The sequence below is a fragment of the Cylas formicarius genome, unplaced genomic scaffold (assembly GCF_029955315.1).
Source record: "Cylas formicarius isolate icCylForm1 unplaced genomic scaffold, icCylForm1.1 PGA_scaffold_3__17_contigs__length_32017465, whole genome shotgun sequence".
NCBI classification, from domain to species: domain Eukaryota; kingdom Metazoa; phylum Arthropoda; class Insecta; order Coleoptera; family Brentidae; genus Cylas; species Cylas formicarius.
In genome coordinates, this window is record NW_026844326.1 from 21,539,836 (window position 1) to 21,558,477 (window position 18,642).

Consider the following 18,642-nt stretch of genomic DNA (forward strand, 5'->3'; position numbering starts at 1 on the left):
AAACTGCTACTATGTTTAAATTATTCCCAGTCTCTCTCAGCTTGTGATATCGATAAGAAAAAAAAATTAAACATCATAAACTCAAAACCATAGCTGTCATACGAGGTTTACGCCAAAATTTCCATGCCTGACATAGATGCAGCTCCATTATCACGATAAAACTTTGTATTCTTTTAAATATATATCTTAGTAAGCTGTGCAAAAAACAATTAAGTCTTGCGTCAAATAGTTTTTTATCGACAGCATTTTAAACAAGACGTGTCCGAAAAAATGTCGCAAATAACGCAAATTGAGTATAGAGCAGTCATAAAGTCTTTGACAAAAGATGGGTGGTTAGCACCTAAAATTATTAAAGAAAGGCTGGATGGTGTGTACGGCCAAAGTTCTCCTTCGTATTCTGTAGTGAAAGAAGGGGGAAAACGTTTTCGAATGGGGCAGGAGTCCCTTGAAAATGATTCGAGAACTGGTCGATCAGTGGAGGTCATAAAGGAAGATATTGTTGATATTGAGTGGTCGACGTTTAAAGGTCAAGGAAATCTCACAAATTACTAAGCTTTTTGATACAAGTGTTCGTCGATTCCTGCATGGTCATTGAGGTATGCATAAGATTAGTGCAAGACGGGTTCCTAAAAACCTATTAGCTATTCAAAAACAACGCCGTGTCTAGCGTGCGCGGTCTTTTTTGGAACTCTGTGGGACGGAACCGAAGCCTGTGATAGAAACTATGGTGGCGGGAGATGAAATAAGGTTCTCTATTATGACCCTCTATCGAAAAAAGAATCAATGGAGTTTCGTCGTAAAGGTGAAGCACCTCCAAGAAAATTGTGAGTTTGCCAGTCAACAAAAAAGGTGATGGCCACGATCTTTTGGTATTGTGAAGGAATTCTTTTGATAGATTTTAAAGAAACTAATACCACTGTGGTAAATATGGTAAATATTACGCAACATTATTACATACATTGCGAGACTGCATACGTGTAAAACGTCGAGGAAAACTGATCAGATAATGCACGTGTCCATACTGCTGGTGTGGCACAAGCTGCCATTTTAGAGTGTGGGTTCCAACAGATAGATCATCCTCCCTACAGTCCAGATATGGCCCCCAGCTACTATTATTTGTTTGGATATTTGAAAAAGGGCTTAGTGGACAGCGGTTTAACGATGAAGTTGATTAAAAGAGGCTGTTTTAGCTCATTTTGCAGTCAAATCAAAAGAATATGTTTTTAAAGGGATTGAGTCGTTAATAAAGGGATGTAATAAGTGTATTGAAGATAAGGGGGATTGTATTGAAAAATAATAAAAAATTGTTACTCTACTTTGTTTCTTTCATATTCAGGCCGGGAAATTTTGGCGCTGCCCTCGTATACCATCCTCCATGTTTCATAGCAACTATCTAGAACATTTACAAGATGCCCACCCAAGATTTTATCAAGTAACGGAAACGTTTTGGATGCAATATTATAAACCTAAACCGTAGAGTGTTTTGGTATTTCTTGAAAGTCTTCAAAAAAAGCGAAGGTTTCTTATAAATCAGTTATAAATATCCTTTATTTTATAATATAAATAATATAACTGAGAAAAAATTGGTAAACACGAATATTACGGAGCACTTAAATCGATAAGTGAAGGAAAACGTTAGTAAAAATGATATACGGCCAATAAAGTAGTTAAATATAAATATAAATAAATCTGAACAAAATTTGTCAAGTTGTGCTTTTTAAAACCCTCTTTGTTTTATTAATGCATTCTACCATTTACAAAACAAAAAAGCAGCAGATTGAAAGACTATTGGAAAACGTATTTCAAACTGATACTTTTCACAATGTTTTGGCATTAAACATGCAAACATTTCCTAGAGGAATATGGATAGATATGTCTGTATTGCCACGCCTTAATGAAACATTTGACGTTTCAGTAACTGACAATATTTTTAACTTGGTTGTATTTCACAAATCAAAATTCTATATTTACGCGAGTGCTTAGCCAATTATCAGATAAAATATGTAGCAAAAAAAAACATGCTCCTGGCTGTGCGATTCACACTTCCCGCCAAAACTTCGGCCAAAAAAAAACAGTTATTAATAACCGACCCGGAAAATAAACGCCCGTCGAACTTTCATCGCCCATTTTTTCGAGCTCGTTTTGCCGAATGAATAATTGTCTGTAATTAAATTTTGCTCCGCGTTTAATTACGCGATAATTCCTTTGGCGTTTTAGTTATCTCCCGGTTAATGTTTATTCTGATTTGTCTTGGGTCTTGTGAAACTAAAATGGCGTCTACCGATATACCAAGTGTTCTAGTAAGAGCAACGAGGTGCGGTATTAGAACTATGAAAAAAAAATATATTTTAGAGTTTCAGAAATAGCCACCTGAAGACGGAATTTGAAAACTCTCGGAAAGAGAAAAGAAAGATGCTCAAAATCCGTATAATAAATTTATTTATTCAGATTATTACAATGTGTGTGGATGTCTGTGTGTGTGTGTGTGTGTGTATTTCTAATAATACAAAGTGGGTTTTGACTGAAAACTTCACTGGGTACCGTTAAAAGATCCCGCTTCGCAATAAACTATCTTCTAGTACGCTTGCAACAACCTAAACGAAACATTTACAAAAATATAAAATAATACAAAAAAAACTTTGGCTTCGATTCGTTAATAAATAATTCGTCCGCTATAATCAGAAAAACAAAAAAAACATGTTAATACCGCATCGGCTAGAATTTAACAAACATTTACTCCATACTGGTGAAGTTTTGCGCTAATATTTACAAAAAGCGATTAAATAGTTAAAACACTATGTGATAGCATAACCGTCCGGTAATGAACGCGTCGAGTCTGAGTACGGGGTGTTTTGATGAAAAATACCAAAGGAAGAAGATAGCACCATTTTATGACACTTATTTGTCCACATAATACAATATTAAGATCTCTCGAACTCAAGAACCCATTTTTGAACATTGAAAATATTCCATGAAGTCATTGAGGACTTTTAGGTTTTTTATTTTGTTTTTTAATTTTGTAGCGGACAGTTTTTTTTTAATGTGGCTATAGACTCGATTGGAAAGCATATACGACTTTTTAAAGCTGTGAAATTAATGTTTAGATACAATAGACCCCATGGAAATTTTTTTCAAGAATATGGGTGGCTCCTTCATCACTCCACAAAGCGGTTTAAATTTTATGTCAACAGAAAACATCTATTTCAAAATTAAATTGAATTAAAAAGTGAAAATAACTAAAATAAGATGTAAAACTTATTTTTATTAGTGATTTTGACAGTGAGCCTAAACAAAAACGAATGCTGAACTGAAAGCTGCCCGCCTACAGCTTATGGTTAATGCTGGAATCCTAGTTCAACATCTTTTTTGTTCATTTTCTTTACTTAAAAAAATAAAAGCGAAAAGGCCTTCGTTTTTACTATATGCTATCTACTGAGATATTTTTTCCAAACACCCAGCGTACCTTTAAAACCGTCTTCAACCATAAACTAAAAACAGCATTTCAAGTGGGTATAACATTTTTTAAATTAAAACAAAAAGTTAAAAATTTCGACGCATCCATTGCTCAACGCTGTACAACGACTATAAGAATTTTTAACGTGCTTCAACCATTAGTCTGGCAAGTTGTGAGTGTAGGAACTTTAAAAAATCCACTTTAAATGATATTTTATACCATAGCGTCGTTATTTACAATAAATCATCTAAAATATACGTTAACACAGGTCGTTTTTTTCTACAGGTCGATATTAAGTGGACACCTCGATAGAGTCGACGTCGTCGTCTCGCTGAAAGGGCGGAGTGCTTATGTAAACCCTAGTCGGGTTGTAGTAATCTTGTCCGTTGGTCGTAACTTTGCCCACAAAGTTCCTTATTTCGTCCAGTCTTGTATAAGCCTCCTCCTTCTCCGTTTCGTTACTGCTACCGGGCGAATCCGCCATCGGCACCACCCCGTTACCGTCGTCCGAGTCATGCTTCTTCAAGTGCCTATCTAGGTTCGTCTGCTGTCCGAAACACTTGTCGCACAAATGGCACTTGAATGGTTTTTCCTTGTTATGAATGTTGCGCACGTGCCTCTGCAAGTTGCTCGATATGCTAAAGCTCCGATCGCAATACCTGCACTTGTAAGGCTGTTCCCCGGTATGCGTCCTCAAATGCCGCGTCAAATTGGCCGACCTCGGAAACACCTTTCCGCAAAATTTGCACGCGTACCTGTCCTTCATCTTGCCCTGAGTCTGTTGATGTATGACGTCGTGATAGGGTTTCACCGGACTGAAATTAGGCATGGCAGGTCTGAGTAAGTCCAAGCGTTGATGGAACGTGCTGTTTAAAAACGGGAACCTGTGAGGCGGAAACGGAAGCATCCTCTCGTTAGCTTGTTGGAAGGTGTTAAAATTCGACCTGTATATTTCCAGCATCATCGGGTACGTAGCTCGCGGATAAGCCATCGGTGGCGTGATCGGAGAGGCTTTCGACGTTTCATCCTCCCCCACAACGTCGATCCTCTCCCCGGGTGGTGTGGGCGTACGCGATTCTAGTATCGGTTCCGGTTCGATCTCCTTTTTATCCACTTCTAAGCGAGAGTGATTCCAACCGGAAAGATCGAGAGGTTGCTCCCCCTCGTCGCTACTCGACGGGTTAGATCGCGTCAAACTAAAATCCTTGGGGTAATCTTCCTCGCTCGACTGGGGTAAAGGTCTCGCTGGCGACGGCGTCAGGTTTGCCTCCTCCGCCGTTGGAGGGCTGACCTTTTCTGAGACGGGCAACCTGGGCGGCGTAACGCGCTCGTCATTGATATCGCTCTCCATTTTAACGCAGCCGGCCAGTTTGGTCTCCTTCTTCACTTGAGATACCTCGACTTCCGCTTTCGAGCAACTTTCGATTTGGATGTCCTTCAACGAAGGCTCGTACTCCAACTTAACTTTCTTCGTTTGGGGTTCGTCGTCGAATTGGGAATAATTGGGAAGCAATAGTGGAGGAATGAAGTTCCTCGTAGGTGCCGAGTTGAACAACGGGCCGTAAGTCAAGGGGGAAAACGGGAACGGCACAGGACCAGCAGATGGCCTGTAAAATGGATAGTTGCTGACCATTGGGTACTGCCGGGGCACCGCCAACGAAGGGTTTTGGTTATCGCAGAATCGTTTGTGTTTGCCTAACGAGGAGCCGCTGGAAAAGCACTGGCCGCACTTGTCGCATTTGATACGCAGGCGGCAATCTGTGTGCATCCGCTTGTGACGGCACAGGTTGGAGAATTGGGTGTAAGCCTGGAACAAAGCAATGTCGGTTCAGGAAAATGCTTCTGGTCCCTTGTGGTGTGTTATAAACAAAGATAAACGCAAATGCTGAACCTAATTTTTTTTCAAGATGTAGATAAATTCCTCCAACATCCAAATGCCATGGGCTAAAGGCAAATAAAGATAAAATAAAGAGTAAAGTCAAGAACGAAGGGTGGAAATCTTCAGAAGATTGAGAAATACAAACGGAGGAAGAAAATAAGGGATAAAGTATAGTATATTACAGGAGACCAGAGAGACATTTTCTATCGGCTATTCATCTATCTCATAACTTATCACCTTTGAATGAGATATTTTAGCTGGATCCGATACCAAACTTTTTTGTAAATGTTGCATTCACTAGAGTATATTCTTAAATTGTGTGTTTGCTTTCACTTTTTGCAATAACACCTCAGATAAAATAGCACTTTTGATGTATTAATTTCTATATATCGAACTAAGTTAAGACAAAAACAAATATGGGACACTAAATTTGTATCAGGAATTGACTTATGAAGCCCAGTTCGTCCACACACTATGTGTGTAGCGTCCAAAGTGTATATTTTATTTTTCTATTATTTCTTTAATTTTTCAATTTAAAAACACGCGAGTATGTTCTCAAGTTGTAGCTTATAATCGAGAGTTATTTCCAAATAATTAAATGATCAAAGCCAGAGAGACAATATTATTTGCAGGATGTGAATTAGAAAAAGTTTTGAAACAAAAGTCTATCAAACTTTTAGTTTTAACTGATTTTGATAGAACTCCTTATAACTGAAAATTCACATGACGTGATTATTAGATGGCATGTTTCATTCCGTATTATCTCAATCACGAAGAAAGTTACTTCAAGTATTTTTAAGTTAGTCAGCAATATACACATCCTTTTTGATGTGTGGGCAATACCCTAATGTTCGAACACTTAAATACAATTGAAATTAGCAGCAACTGACGTAAATTCACCATATTGAATTGCAGTGAGTTTTTTATGCAGCGAACTTTAAACGAGCAGTTTGATCGAAGATTATGTAATGAGAAGCTTAATTTGCCTGCAATTTTAATAGAAATTTAAGATATCTGCTACCTTAAAACAGACTTCGCATCGAAAAGGCTTCACAGAAGAGTGAATGTGGGTGTGCTGCTTCAGTCCGGATGACGTGCCGAAAGTCTTGCCGCATTCGGGACAAACGTGAGCCCTGGCGCTGGTGTGTTTTGTCCTGATGTGTCTCTGTAGGTTGCTGGGATCCGTAAACACTTGGGCACAGTTTTCGCAGTGGTACTTCTTGTGCTCGCCGTGTTCTTCGGAACGGTGCCTGATTAGGCAAGAACGATTGGAATAGCCCCTCGGACACAAGTCGCACTTGTGCTCGTTTTCTTTATAACTATGCTGGACGATCAGGTGGTCGTTTAGTCTGGAAAGTAATTAAAATTCTTATTTTGTCAGATAAGTTTGCAACATTCGTTTACGAATTACCGATGGGATTAATAAAAAATGTAATTGTTATGTTCGACGCAAGGTGACATAGTTCAACCAAATCTTATCGTTGAAAACGCTTAAAATAAGAAGGTCTTATTTTGAGTACTAGCAGAGATACTGTTCAACCAGCTAATAATTTGATTTTCTACAAGGCCATGTTGATTTTATTTGGCCAGTGTCTCCCCTATTCGGTAAAGCTAGATTTGGAATTTGGAATTCTTTCCTGGCCAACGCCCTGCATATGTGAAAATAGACATCATATCATTGACAACGAAAAAACGAATAACCATTCAAATGCAATTAACTTGAAGACTACACAAAATGGATTTAAATCGTGTGAAATTCGGCACGTGTTGCACTGGTTAATAACAGGACTCGCGAGGTTTCCGTGTGTGAATCGCTGAATATTTTATTAATTGTGTCGCGTATCATCGCACGATAATCCATCAAGAGTCGATTTCTAGAAAGTATTAATAAGAACGGACTGGCTTGACGTAAATTGACGTGAATATTTGATAGGCAACTAATTTTTTTAATAAAAAACAACTTCTAATTCGGCGATATTTTTCCCCAGCCGATTAATCCGCATCTGATCTCAAAGGCTAAAAACAAAAACACCGAAAACATAAACTCAAAATTGCGGACACCAAATTCAATTTCCAATGTTTCCTAATTTAACAATTCAACCTTCAACCACCACCTTTAAAATTTTGCCAAAGAATATTCTACATCAAATGAAAGTGACAAAAAATTGATAGAATCACATTTTCAGTTAAGTGATTCGCAATTCAAAACGGTCGAGATAAATCAAAGTTTCACAAATAAAGATACCGATCAGTATGTCATTTTTAAAATGTACAAATAATGCCAAATAAAAGTGTCCCTCCCGACATGAACTTTGTTATTTTAAATAGAACACCCTATATATTTCGACATTTTTGGAATCCTCGGTTAAAATAACGGTCACTTTCTTCAGAAATTCCCATTCAAATTTCGCATAGTTTAGGCAGAAATTGAGGATATGTTTTTTTTTTTAATATTTTGATTGTCCCATATAAAATTGTGTTGTGACGCTACTAATGAAAAAATATCGACTCTATATTACACAGTAAGAGTAAATTTCTAAAATATAATTATAACATAAAAAGGTCTGCTCCCTCGTGCGTCCACACCTGGATTTTTGTTCCTGTGTGTGATCACTTTCGTATAACGTCCAGATACAGGTCATAGAAAGAGTGCAGCATGGGTTCCTGCGCTATATATAGCATTTAAGGAGTGAGCTTTATTTTAACCAAGGATTCCAAAAATTTTGAAATATACATAGTGTCCTATTTAAAATAAGAAAGTTGCGTAAAATTGTATTGTATCAAAAAGATTATAAACTTTTCCACGAAACTTTTTTTCGTTTCTCCTATGGGTTTCCAGATCGAATAGTGGTATTCGTTTTATTTGGCACACGGTGTACATTACAAAAATACTGCCACCAAATAATGTTCTACTTCAAATATTCACTCATAAATTTATTGTTTCGGGATAAATTATCTTAATTTTCCTAACTCGGGTTGCACTTTTAAGGCCACGGAGAGACAGAAGCTCTAAAAAAACCAGGACTACGATTATACCGAAAGCAGCGTCGATATCACGCCACTGTCCAGAGAATGGCAAAATAAAAATATGTCCATCAACCCCACGGGGAATGTTGCTGATATCGTGATGTCTCCCTGAGCATGGAAAACTATTTATTTATTCATGGGTCATTTTGAGGATTTATGAGTTCGTGTCGGCCTTTTTATACCGTATTTGTTTTCCGAGTGTGTTTGTAATGTGTCCATTGAAATACAGTCCGAGCAATATTACATTTTTTAGTGTTTTCGTTCTTATCTTTGTGAGTCTGTTTGTTCAAGTGCGGAAAATAGTTAGGGAGGGGGTATGGGTTGGGCTTGTATGTTCTACCACATGTATCACTCTATCATCTCACTAATGATATAAAATATCTTATAATAAAATGGTATTGGTACAACCTTTAGAAATACAAACAAGAAAAACATAAATTACATATTATACTTCCAATTTTATGAACATTTTTGTTTGTAGTATATAATGCATTGTTTTGAATCAAAAATGTATATTTCTTTCTGTATATACAGGGCGTCTCACTTGTAGGGAATGTGTTGCCTTGGCGATTTCAAAAAATGTCAAATGTCAAATGAACATATACCCAGAACGCTATTCCAAATGAGTTACAAACATTTGAAATTTTTATTTATTTTTTTATTTATTTATTTATTTATTGAATTAGTTGCTCCAGTACTACGTTCGGCTGTTAATATTATTATTAAAAAGGACTTCCTACAGCTACTTCTCAACGTCCTGTTCACTTGCTCAATACTTGCTCTTACTTAATACTCAACCTTCTACCAGTATCCGAAGAATAGGTACCACACCTAACCTCTACAAGCTTTAAATCCTGCCCTTCAAGACTTGAACTTAGTCTCTGGATATTGAAAAATCAAAGGATTTCTCGGATATTATTTAGCGATGAAGCCTGATTCCCCTAAATGGTATCAATAACACCAAGAATTCACATTGTTGGGGGCATCGCACAATCGCGGAAATCCCATTTTCCAGATAGATTTTCGGTGAATATTTGGTGTGGCATTCTTGATGGTCCGTTTATAATTTAAGCTCTCACGGCCAACCGTGATTTACGTTTCCTTGAATATGACGTCTTAATGTAAGACTACAAATATGGATTCAGCACGATGGCGCACCTCCTCACTTTAATCGCCAAGTAACAGAATTTCTTAATCAAAAATATACAAATCGGTGGATTGCAAGAGGTTCAGCAATTCTTTGGAAAGCATAGTCACCCGAGCTTTATCCATGAGATTCCTTTTTATGACGAAGATTGAAAACTTTAATTTATGCAGAAAGTATTGAAAACAGAGAACAACTGATAGCTAGAATTATACAAGACTATGTATACAGCAACTGGGTGGACATTTTGAACAACTTTTTTTTTCAAATGTCAAATGCTTGTAGCTCAGTTAGAATAGCGATCTGGATACATGTTTATTTGATATTGTTAACTTGGAATCACCCCAGCAACACACTCCCAAGCTATGGCAGTCACATCGTCGGACACTCGAGCAACCCTATTTGTCCAATTTTACTTTAGGAATATATAATATATCGAAAATATACCTGACAAAAAATCTAACATGAAATCAATCTAAAAATAAACTTGATAACTTAATAATGAAAATGGTTCATATTTCTAACTTACCATACAATTTAAAAAAACCCTGTACTAAAATTTCCTTTATATATACCTTATTTACCGCGAATTGTTAATATTGTCCTAGAATTGAAGCAAATATATGTTGATATGTTTGGTAATGGTTTTTATTCTGTTAATATTATGTCGCACAAAAAGTGTGGAGGCGAGTGGATAGTCAGTCAAAATTTTTATGGAGGGTAATTCGGTTATCCATTAACATTGGAGTTGGTTCATAGTAAATCGTTATCAAATTCACGTGGTCTGATGTAGATGAACAGCAAACTGACCTACCAACTAACTCATTTTTGAAAGGTCTTTAAGCAAAAACGAAAACTAAAAATTTCTGGAAGACGCACAATCAAAATAAAACCCCAAAAAAATATTAAACAATTTCTGGCGTTCAAACTCTGGCTATTTCCAGAAAGCGTCGCAAAAGATTGGAAAACTCACCCCTCAATATCGAGGAAAGGTTGATCGCAGACTGAACACCACGCCCATTCGTTCTCATCTCCTTCCCTCTCGTCCACTAGGGCCACTAGAAATAATGCAAAAATAAGAATTTTGACTAACATAAACGAAAACTGGGTTATGCAAAAAAAAATACAGCTAACCGCTATATCGTCACGTGAAACTATAGAGTCGGAAAGCTACAGGTAGTCCAACCCCTTGTGGTGACCTCTCGCCGACCGCAAATATATCCACACTAAATAACCAAAAACAAAACTAACCCCCGCGCGGTGCATTTTACACCCCCCACCACCCTCAACGATGAAACGGTCAAACGAATCCATTCGACAATTTCATTTCACCCCCGTTTCAATTGCTATTGCTACTGTTATCGCTGAAGTGTGAAGGGGGACGACGGTCACGATACGCACAAAGCATATGGGGGTTAATTCGGTAACTATTAACGTTCCGCTTTTGTGGGGCGGGTTTGAGAAACCCGATTTTTCGGACAAGTGCGGCGAACGACATTCGCAAGCGTCGCGATTGGAAAGCGGACCAGGAACCGGCGTGTTCAAAAGTGAGGTTAGAAAAACGAAGGCAAAGAGACTCGCGTGTCGTGATTATCAAAGGCGGCTTTGACCGAACGCAGCCAACTATGAATAAGAGGATTTATGAAACAATAAAGCATCGCGCTCGACTACACCCTCTTTCACTTATAGCTGTTATTATTGTCGAAGAATAATAATCGAAATAAGGTTAGGTACAAGATGAACGTGTGCTATCGATTACCGTTCGTTCTGATTCTTTGTTTTGCGTTTGGCGCTTAATTTGGTCTTATTGTTTAAGAAACTTCCTCGTGTCTCCATTTTACGTTCGTCTCTGGTTTGTCAGGAAACGCGCAGTGCATTTGTTTTAGAGAGAAAAAAATGTTTTGTAAATTACTCTGAAAAATGCTACATAATAAAAAATATTACATAATAACTAATAAACAAAAACGAGGAAATGAAACCAAAGACCTGGGGGTTCAATTCGTTTCTAAGCTTTCGTTTGCTTTGTCGTCCAAACCTGTAACGCTCCGGCAGCTTTTAAACCTTCATCGCTTGCTAGAGGCTTTGATCTAATGACGATTTGAAGCGACCGTAGTTTGTCACATGAGTTCATCAGAAGTTCTCTTTTTCAGCGAAGTGTCGTAAACAAGTTGTAGTGCTGGGAACAAATGAAAAGTTGCTTTTAGCTATACGCGAGTGGCCGAGCGATCAACTCTCATAGTCCTGCGTCTTTGTAGACGTCATCGAAAAAATCAAATGGAGACATTTCTTCCTTTTTTTCTCTTTTTTCTTATTGCTTTGCGTCGGAGTTTGTATTTTGTACGGGTTCCAGTGTCACTGAGTCGTCTGATTATTATTTTTAAAGATAACTCAGCTTCTGCTGGTATTTATGTACACTAATGACTAGACCTGGCAAAAAAACAATTCAGTTTCTTTCACTTAGGTTCCTCTCAGGAACTTACGGACTATATGGCACATATGAAGATGCGCGTAGTCCATGATGGGATAGTCCAATTTTCGGAAGATTTTCTTGAAAACTCTTTGAAATAATCCCTTCAGCCGATATCACTAGTAGAATAGTGCTTGCATTAGCCAGCTGTCAGATGCTTTTTAGCTTAATATTATCATTATTATTATTATCGGTCTCAGATTTCTCTGCTTTGCAGGTATTGGTGATGTGATATTGGTAGAGGGGAGCTTCCTCCTATACTACTTCACCTAAGCTCAAAAATTTTCGAACAATGTGACATATTATATTATAGCTTTTTGTGATGCATCTGTATGTCTAGTGTCTCCAAGTTTTTCTTTAAATTTTTTGTAACAATTACCTTCGTTGACATAACCAATGGACATATGGTTACTTCGTTAAAACGCCAGATTTGCTTTATCTGGCTAGCCAAGTCTTCATATTTTCGAACTTTCTCAGCTTCCGTAGTTCTCAAATTGTGAGTCAGCGGTATGGCAATATCACAATAATTGACCCTTTTTTTTCTGTTTACCAACCACGAGAATATCTGGACTGTTGTGAGCAACCGTTGTATCTGTTGGTACCGGACGATATCAGTATAGCAGATGTGACCTATTTTCGAGAATTGATTTTGGTTCATATTTGTAAAATGTGGGGGAATCTTTAGACAAAAGTTCCCATTTCAAGCCTAGTTGCTAACATATGATGTGTGCTATTATTATTATTTAATGGATTCCTCAGTCATCGCTGGATGTGGCTCCTTCCCAGTTTCGGCATTGGCTGCAAGAAGACAGGTGGGTAAGTTTTAGGTTATTTTGAACATGATTAGATGTTTAGTTGAGGGGGTCGTTAAGTACGCGTCTGATAATTCCGCTGGATTCAATGAGAGTTATTTTTTGTAGTGTATGGCACATCTGTTCTCTAATGTTGAGCTTGATTAGGTTTTCGATCAATATATATGGTATTTCTCCGGTTGCGCCTATAATAATTGGTACTACAATGAATCTTTCTTGGTTCCACATATCTTTTATTTCATTGGCAAGAGCTAAGTACTTATTAATTTTCTCGTCGTGCTTTTTTTGTAGGTTTGTGGCAAGTGGGACGGAGAAGTCAATCAGCTAAGTATGTTTGTTTTTTTTTCTGTAAACACCAAGTCTGGTCTATTATGTTGCAGAGGTAGATCGGTTATTATTTCTCTGTTCCAGTACATTTTTTAGTTTTCCGTTTCAACTACACTTTTTGGATTGTATTTGTAGTACGGTATTGCCTCCTTCGTTTCTCTGTCGTATAGTTTCAAAAGTTCTTAGTGTTTTACTTTGCCGATGTTGCCATGCCGTTTGGTGTATTCTTTTGGGGCAAGCGTTCGATATCCGCTTATTATGTGCTCGATCGATTCAGTTTGTTCTCCGCACATTTTACATTTGTCTGTTGGAATATTTTCCTTCATTATGTATTTTTTATAATTTCTTGTTGCAATGAGCTGGTATTGTATTGCTATTACAAATGCTTCGGTTTCGGGGAACAAGTATCCTTGTTTTAGCCAATTCAGGGACACGTCTTTGTTGATATGCGGTTGTTATTATTATTATTATTTTTAATAGCAGACGTCACATATACCGCGGAAGTAGCTGGTTGAATTTTGGAAATATTATCAAATCCTGTTTTTATGCTGTAACTTTAAAACCTGGGAACTCGAATTTATAAATTTTTAACGTGGAACGAGATAACCACTAATCCAGCGACCTCTACCACATAATATCAATACGACTTCCGAAATTTGAACAATAAAAACCCATTTAACGCGAGCAAACAAAAAGAAGTCGTTCCATTATGTACACACGTATGACCCATAAAAGCGTCGGTAATTTTACGCACACGCCCCGTACACATGTACCGCGGGACAAAAAAACCCTTTCCGAAAGGGGTAAGATCATGTCACGGGGGTTGTTTTTACAACCCCCCGCCGACTGCTGTAGATCCGATTAATCAATTTCTCGGGGGGGTTGTGCATTTGACAAACACTTTTTAAATTGGCGACGAGATATGTCGTTGTGTACGTTGAGGTTATGTCGTGCATGAGGACGTTCAAAAAAAGTCGTCCATTTTCGAAAGAGCGGCAAACCTTTAACGGTTTGCGCATGGTAGAAAAAGAGTCTATGAAGCTTATTTCGGATGATTTTGCATTGACATTGGGTATGTTTTAATGACATTGTATTTATTTTTACGAAAAGAGAATTTTCGGACACGCGATTATTACCACGAAGCTTTCAAAGAGAGATTTTACAAATAATTATTTGGGTAAAAACCTGAAAAGATTTAAAACATTATTATTAATTAATTTTCGACTTTTAAAATATTAGTATAATTATCATACATTAAACTTTCAATCACCCTTACCCCGGGACATACCTCTTTACCCATATAAAAGTTTAACTTAACGAAACTTAATTAAAAAATAACCGTTTATAAAAAAAAGTGACGCACTGTCATAACTACAAGACTGACAAACATAACTTTAGCTTAAGATTCCGTGGGTTAATTATTTCCCAGCGTCGTAAGATTGTTTGAGAAACGTACTTATACAGTGTATCGCTTGTGCAATAATACCCTCTTCAGTATAAGACGTTAAAATTATTTTAGACACAAGATTAAAGAAATACTGTGTAGCGTTTCATGATTCGATCATAACTCTAGTAAGAGTTTCATCACACTTTGGGTTATTTAGGTTATTTTGCCGTAAGAATAAAGTATTGTCACACCTAGGGTCATGTCTTTTATTCTTGCTCATAGATATAAATGTATTCTTATTGGTTAATTTAATTTCTGATTAATATTGTTCTAAAATTGCTTGTAGATTCAAAAATGAGGACTACTTGAACACTGTAAAAGATAACAGATTGGGTGGGTCAAAAAAACGATTATTTATTGGATCTGACACATAAAAAACTATTTGCTAGTTACCACTTATGAGCTCTTAATATTAATGGGAAAATTATCCTCATTACAGTTTTGCAGTTTCGATTTAGTTTCATATATCAATAATCATATCGTACCACCAATAGATCATTCTTTTCACTACATTATCAGCACCAGAAGTCGGAATATTACTTTTTCCCATAGTTTAAGTTGGTGAAAAACACACATCTCTTTCACTGTTGGTAATTTTGTGTCAAGAATTTTTGTCGTCGGTTTGCCGATAAAATGTATTTCGTTATTCATATTAAATAATTAGCATATAATTAACATTTATCATAATTATACTAGCGGTTAATTATTTGGTTATAGTAATACACAAGAAAACACAACTCGGAAGCTCCAAAAACTTGTACGGAATATAGAAATATAAGAGTCGACATAGAAACGATATAAAACCACAGATGCCGCTAACACGACAAGTAGTGAATGAATAACACAATCACCATTTTTTTAAAACTAAATCCCCAGACAAAAAAAAATAATAATAAAATTTTTGGAAAAAAAATTGAGTTTAAGTGAACCCGTTGAGAAATATCCAATTGTGATTAAAGTAAAATTATAGAAGAAAATATTTATAATAATAACATAATTATTAAAAACTAGGAATATAAGTACCCATTAGGATTCCAATGCAAATATTTTCAAAACGGTTAGAGTATTCGATAAACCACAAAAGATCTTTTTTGTGGAGCAAATTTTATCTAAGAATAATTGAAAACTTTTCTCGATAATTGGTGTTTCAATCAATAACAAAATTCAGAATAAAATCTTATTTTTCTTTAGATACTTCAATCTTTTTATAAGTATAAGAGAACATTTTTGTTCAATGCCCTATAAAATTGGCTTAATGATCTATTGGTGATAAGATATGATTATTAATATATGAGACTAAATAAATAATAAAAATAAAAAATAATCTAAAATAAAGTACTTTCTAGAGGTAACCAGCAACTAGTTTTTGTGTGTCAGCTGCAAAAAAAATAACTGTCTTTTTTACTAGCAGATTCTAGATTTATTTAAATTGTAGATTTCACTTACAATTTATTATATATAGGTTAAAGTCACTTACATATTGATCCGAAGAATTGTAAAATATTAAAATATTTATTTGGAATAGTAGCCAGTATGGGTCTTGATATATAAAACAAACGTAGATTTTTTCGAAAACTACCAATTCAAAGATTTTTTGACTTTAAATCGTTGAAAAAACGGATCGATTCTTAATTTAGCAAGACTTAGCATACCAAAATCGCACGACACGTAACCGTTATCAGGTTGGGTCTATCATTAATTACAATTTCGATGCGAAATCGTAACGAATTTTCATGGTCAGTTTTCTCACACCAGCGGACTCCAGTTCGGATGGTCCCTATTCGTTAAAAAACGATGACGTTTCCCACGGCGAGTCGACTGCGTCAAAGCGGCGGATCAGCGTGGCGTATCGGTTTGACGCTGGGTCCGGCACAGGTGCCGTGTGGAACACCGTGACAAGTGATTTCAACCGTCCGTTTTTGTATTTACCGATGCTTTAAAAACGTTATTTTAAATTTTAGCATAATGGGGTAGAGAGAGAGAGAGATAAGTCGAAAGAGTGAGTCATACTAAATCTGTTGTTAAATTTTATAACATTACCATATAATAAAAATATTAATAATAATAATATTAATATTAATAATAACAATTATAGTAATTATAATAATAATGTCTTTATGTCCACATCAATGTTGTTCTGGCCACAAGTGACCAAACCTCCTGCTCCACTCAACCGTAAACTTAATATGGGAAATATAACATTTGGCACAGCACATAAAAACCAATATATAATTTTTCACTCTGCAACAGGTGATATCAATCATTAATTATTGTAGGATTTGTTAAAATAATACTGAAAAATGTGGCATTTAAAATTTGGTGGAGAAAAAGAAAAAGGTTTAAGATGACCAGGGAAGACCTATAGCTTCGCTATGTTGTAAGTAAAACTTCTTTCAAAAAAAGATGATCTGTGGCGGGGTGGTGTTATCAATCCTCTAAATCGAATATTTATATTATGTACATGGGATCTAAATATAATTTTATTATGCAGATACGCCGGAGATTTAGAAAACGAAATTCGATGATAAAAACAAGCTAAATGCATCTCTCCCCTACACTCCATATTCAACCAGTTGACATCCTTAAGTTTATATGATATTCGCCCAAATTTACGAATTCCGTATATCAGATGAAGACAAAAATTTTGCACTTTTTGTATTTTGTTTTTTTGAACCGCCGTTAAACAAGTGCCATAAACGACATCTCCATGATTGAATATGGAGAGCACAAGCAAGTCACACAACATTTTTTTCACTTTTAATGACAGTTCATGTAGTCTCCAGCTTACAATTTGATATATGCGTCTCAGATTTCTTACATTGTCTTTAATTTCCAAGCTACAGTCTCCTTTTTTTATATTAATCCATATATACCTGCGCATAACAATGGAAGCAGTGTTCGAGTATTTTGTGAATATTAAGAGTGTAAATAGCATATAACAGGTGGCTAATAACGGACCCCTGTGGTACCCCACAGTTCATTGGTGTCTCTTCCGACACAGTTTCGACAATCTTAACACGCTGTGTTCTTTTACTTAAAAATTTTCAAAAAATTGTATAGCCTGACCACTTAACCCAAAATAGTGCAAAACTGCTAACAATGTTTTGTAATTTATTGTGTCGAATGCTTTTGAAAAATCTAATAGTGCTAAAACTGTGACTTTGCCCGCGTCTGTAGCCTTGAAGATGTCATCACTGACGTTTGCCAGTGCCGAGGGACATCCGTGATACCGCCTAAATCCAGATTGATTTTCGGGAAGAACCTGATTTTTCTCCAAGTGTTCTGATAACTGGTTATTTATATTTTTTTCTAAAACCTTTGAAAGGCATGGCAGGACACTCATTGGTCTTAAATCTTTGAATTCTTGAGGATTATTAGTTTTTGTTAATGGTATTACCAAAGACGGATTTTGAAATACAGAAGTTAATTACGTGAGTCAAGAATGCTAAAAAAATCGGACACCCCAGCTGTATTATGGATATATTTAAACCATCAGCACCACTGACATTCGACTTAATTTCATTTATAATATTTAAAACATCGATCTCCGAAACCAATTTAAATTTTAAAATGGACATTACTGTGCTCTTAACGTTGTCAATTACATCTTTTTTTTTTACTTGTCGCAAATCGCGCATTAGGAAAAGCTTTTTTTTCATTTTTGATGATTACACTAGTTAAGTTACGTACAGTCTTATAGTACTCCCTATCTGCGTTACTTTTGCTTTTTTTCAATTTACTAAGTCCTTTATCGCGGAGTTTCATTAGATCTTTAACATTTTTTAGCCAAGGTTGATAGTTTTTTGTGATTCTAACATTTTTTAAAAGTGCATGTAGAAAGGTGAATAGACTGCAAATCATAATTAAACTGTGGTACATTTATGTTTTTGATATCCCCGTATGTAATGTAACTGATCTTTTTTGTAATACTTGGCAGCCAAAACTCGCAAAAGATAAATTCATGATCAGAAAACCGCGGTGCAGGCAGTACATCAGTGTCTATCACTTGAATGTCATTAGATATAATAAGTAAATCAATAGAAGTACATGATTTGGTAATTATACGCCTAGGGTTAGAATTTTTT

General features: G+C 36.1%; 1 protein-coding gene across 3 annotated transcripts in view; it reads right to left on the bottom strand.

Moving 5' to 3' along the window:
* Positions 1-2,428: 2,428 nt before the first annotated feature.
* LOC132699181 (histone-lysine N-methyltransferase PRDM16-like) overlaps positions 2,429-18,642 on the bottom strand; it is a 152,919-nt gene continuing 136,705 nt past the window's right edge. For all 3 annotated transcript variants that reach the window (XM_060665752.1, XM_060665754.1, XM_060665755.1), the window contains exons 5-7: positions 10,478-10,562; positions 6,355-6,682; positions 2,429-5,261 (exon numbers count right to left, since the gene is read on the bottom strand). In XM_060665752.1, the coding sequence (XP_060521735.1) occupies positions 3,747-5,261; positions 6,355-6,682; positions 10,478-10,562 (1,928 nt within the window). In that variant the 3' untranslated portion in view covers positions 2,429-3,746. The remainder of the gene's footprint in view (positions 5,262-6,354; positions 6,683-10,477; positions 10,563-18,642) is intronic.